At 37.8% G+C, this 3972-nt stretch overlaps 1 protein-coding gene across 1 annotated transcript; it reads right to left on the bottom strand.

The window, feature by feature from the left end:
• Window positions 1–1039: 1039 nt before the first annotated feature.
• On the bottom strand, window positions 1040–2852 carry LOC137735154 (xylulose 5-phosphate/phosphate translocator, chloroplastic). The gene has a single exon (XM_068474545.1). The coding sequence runs from the start codon at window positions 2483–2485 to the stop codon at window positions 1133–1135; it is 1353 nt and encodes a 450-aa protein (XP_068330646.1). The 5' UTR covers window positions 2486–2852; the 3' UTR covers window positions 1040–1132.
• Between the last annotated feature and the right edge of the window lie 1120 nt (window positions 2853–3972).

Below are 3972 nucleotides of genomic sequence, written 5' to 3'. Positions count from 1 at the left end.
AAGATATCTCGATCTATCTAGTGTATCTTTTGGTAGCCAAATTCCCAACTAGGTTGGAAACCTTACACGTTTGCAATATCTTGATATCAACATGAACAACTGACCAATGCTATTAATCAAGGCCTTTTGATTGTTGACCATTTAGGTTTTATGAGATTACTTTGGTTAAAGTTGCTAGTTTCTCCTCCTCTAGTGTGACGAATAAGTGCTTCCTACATAAACAATCGCGTCCTGGCAATCAACGAATTATACTTGGGGAGGTTAACGTAAGCATAATCAAGAGGCGAATATTTTCGACTTTCAGCAAATCTTTCTACATTATTTTGAATGCAGATGAAACTCTACGCAAATCTTTCTTCTCTTGAATCAAGAGTAGCAAGAGATCAAGGTAGCAGTATCAATATACCTCTACAAAGATCAGCGGTGGAACGTAACAAAATAGTGTGGTCATTGCATTGCATATGACAGAAAAATGGACAAACAAGTTTAAACGTTGCAACTAAAAAGATGAAGCAGCGCTTACGGTCTCAGAACTAGAAGCAAAAGAACAAGAAGAAAAGTAAAGTTCATCGAGCATGCAAATGAGAACATGTGAATTTGGTTTACTCAATGTGAAAGATGAATTTGGGGTTTAGGGTTTAGGTTCATCTATAGCCAGCCTTGTTTCTTTGCTTTACTTAAAATTTTACTAAAGCGTAGGTTTTCATCTTGTCACTATAAACTACTATCTTACAAGTAATCCATGGTCCCCAAACCTTCATAGTCTCAGGTGCCGCGTAACTATAAAACCAGACAACATACACCTCAAACTTAACTATAAAATGGCCTTCTCCATACGTGTAAGCTTAACCAAAAGGCAAAGCTCTGCAATCAACTTCGTAGGTCTCTCTAGGCTCAAATAAACACCAAAACTAAATCATTCGAATTTCGAACAAAAACCTCACGCCCAACAAGCAGGTAGAATAAAGGCCTCATCAATCCTAGCATACATTCAACAATAACACAGGGATGCAAGTATGAAATCAAAGGGAAGGAATGATGATATCAAAACCTGAGCCATTATTAAAACTTGATAGCTGTATAATAAACCAAAGCAAAATCACAAATTTTACCAGACCAAGTAAAATTATTTTCAATCCTTCTTTTCACCTCCCTTTTTCTTTTTAGCTGTTGCCTGCGAATACAAGAAAGTCCCAAATATTGCAACGGCGGAGCCAAGTGCATTAAGAGGTCTGACTGGATTTCTGAACACTAACACAGTCGATACGATTACCACCACCCTCTTCATTGTGTTCCCAACTGAAAAGGTCAAGGGACTAATTTCGTCAAGTGCTTGATACGACGATTGGTTATAGAGATGGTAAAACACTCCGGATAACAACACCCATATGTACAATGTGGATGGTTTTCCCACAGCTGCAAGAGCTTTGTGATATCCTTGAACCCATTGAGACCCTTCAACGAAAATAGCGGCGGGAAACAGATAGAAGAACGAAATTATACTGATCCAACCGTACAAATTCAACCCATCTACTTCCTTGAAGTTCTGTAAACTACGTTTCGAGTAAATGTTCCTCAACACAAACCCGACATTGCTAATCAAAGCACCCCAAAGGCCTTGCACATTGAATGACACCTCAGTGATAGCAGCTAGAGCACAACCCATTACAATAGGGAGAATTGAGAGCCAGACCTGTAACGGGTACGAATCTCCTAGGAACGACGAAAACACTACTGAGAAAACAGGCTCCGAGGATTTGATTACATGGGTGAAAGAAACAGCCACCTTAGAGAACGAGACACATGCTGAAATGTGACCTATAGTGTGGAACAATGCAGGTCCAAGGAGTGCAACGATGAAAGGTTTTGAAATTTTCGGGCGGGGTTGGAGCTTCAAAGACCAGAGAATGAACATCCAAACAGACCCAGCAAAGAGCTGAAAAGATGCGAGAAGCCATGGAAATGGAAAGACATTCAGTACCTTCTTGTTGTAGATGTTGAAGACAATGTTTTGGAAGTACCAGAGCCCAAAAATAAGCGCGAGCTGGACGGTGGTGACCTTGGGCTTTGAGACTGTGGCTTCCGTTTCTCCTCCTGGATTAGATTCAGAAGCAGCTTTGGGGATTTGGGATTTGGGTTTCGTTCCAAACCCAGATGGGAATCCACAGGTTTTGCTCAAATGGCTGATCTTTGAGCTCAAATCTCGAATCTGGCACATGGGTTTTGTTTCTTTTGAAGAAATTCCAAATGGGTAGCCATGGATTCTGGTAAAGCTTGAGAATTTGGAGAAATTGGAGGATGTTTGGGGTTTCAAAGAGGTGGGTTCTTGGGGCAGAGGATATGAGTGCGTTTGGATTCTGGTGAGAAGTGATGAGGAGGGGGAGGAGGAGGCATTAATAGGGGGGAGTTGATGGAGCGATTTGGAGAAAATGACAGGGGAAGAAGGACAACTGAGATTCAAGGTAAGCATTTGGTGTTGTGGCATTTGGTTGTGGTTGTGCCGTTGTGGAGAGCGAGAGAGAGAGAGAGAGAGAAAGAAGGACAGTGATTCCGCAAGTACATATAAATACGCAGGGTTTGGAGATTTGAGGAGGACACGAGATTTTTCTAATCCTCTGGTTGTAGATTTTGTAATTCCTTTTCAGTTTGGTATATGCGTAAGATATTTTGTTGGATGTAAGAGGCGGCGTTTAACTCTTGACCGACCAGTGGAATGTAAATGTCAAATAATTAAAAACAAAATAAGAGAGATTCGAGAAACCCAGCACACAAGGTCGGTTACAAAGAGTGGGCGTTTGAGATAGATGTACTCCGATGTTCCACTGCTACCCAAGAAACCTAACAACAAATTTAAGATCAACACAAAAACCAGCAATTCTGCGTTTTACATAGTAAACACTTGGTTCAATTGCATCTGAGTAAAGAGAAGTGTGGTGGTAGTGTTTCAACAATTGGAATAGAGATGAAGAGTAAAGAAACAGACACCCGAGGTAGGAGAAGAAGAGAGACTTTTGACATACGGGTAATTAAGTCATTTTAACTTCAATTTTGGTTAGTTTTATAAGAAATATAGGCCATATTTCATTAAATGGTTCTCAAAATGGTTACATTCCCAAATCTCCGCTCCCTTTTTCGCTTGCCTTTTCTTATTTGCATTCCTCATTCATCAACTGTCATATGTACTCTACTATCAGTTAATGTGTCATAAAACTAATAATTTACTTTCCACATATGGCCTTAGACTTGTTAATTTATTACACGATCTGTTAACAAGATACATAAACGACACGAAAATAATGGACTTCAGGTCAACACAATAACTAATCGAATCGTTATCGGATCACACAATAAGAACCTATTAATAACGGGTCCTTAACAGGTTTACACGAGTGACACGCGGGTAACACGTTTCGACACGTTAAGAGAAAATTTATTTTGATGATTTAAATTTTTTAAACTACTAAAAAACTTACCATAAAATACAAGAGTCATAGTGTACTCGTATATATTGTTTATTAAATATGTATTATTGTATTATTCTGTATAAATTTAAAAGATTTAAGTTTTATTTATTTATCTATGTAGTATACTATAGGTAAAGAGTGGGATTAAAAACCTATAAAGCACATTAAAATTAAAAATATCAAGTAATTTAAAAATATCAAACACATTGAAAAAAATTCTAATAATTAATTTACATGTGCGAAAAATGTGAAGAAAATTTGCAAACGCTCGTGATGCATCCTCTACGTTTTGAGGATGCGTACATCGTCATTTGAATTTTTAAAACCATACAAACCAACATGAATAGTATTTTTTAAAGGAGTTCAAAATAAATAAAATTTGTAATCATTGATGTACAAGTCTGAAAAATGTGAAAGAATATATAAATGCTCGTCATTGGATCCTCTACGCTTACACGATGATTACATATTGTTTAGATTTTTGAAACTCTCCAAATCTCATGAATAA

Source organism: Pyrus communis, chromosome 5 (assembly GCF_963583255.1).
Source record: "Pyrus communis chromosome 5, drPyrComm1.1, whole genome shotgun sequence".
In the NCBI taxonomy this organism is placed as follows: Eukaryota; Viridiplantae; Streptophyta; class Magnoliopsida; order Rosales; family Rosaceae; genus Pyrus; species Pyrus communis.
Note: the sequence above shows the minus strand (reverse complement) of the source record. Positions and strands in the feature narration are given on the sequence as shown.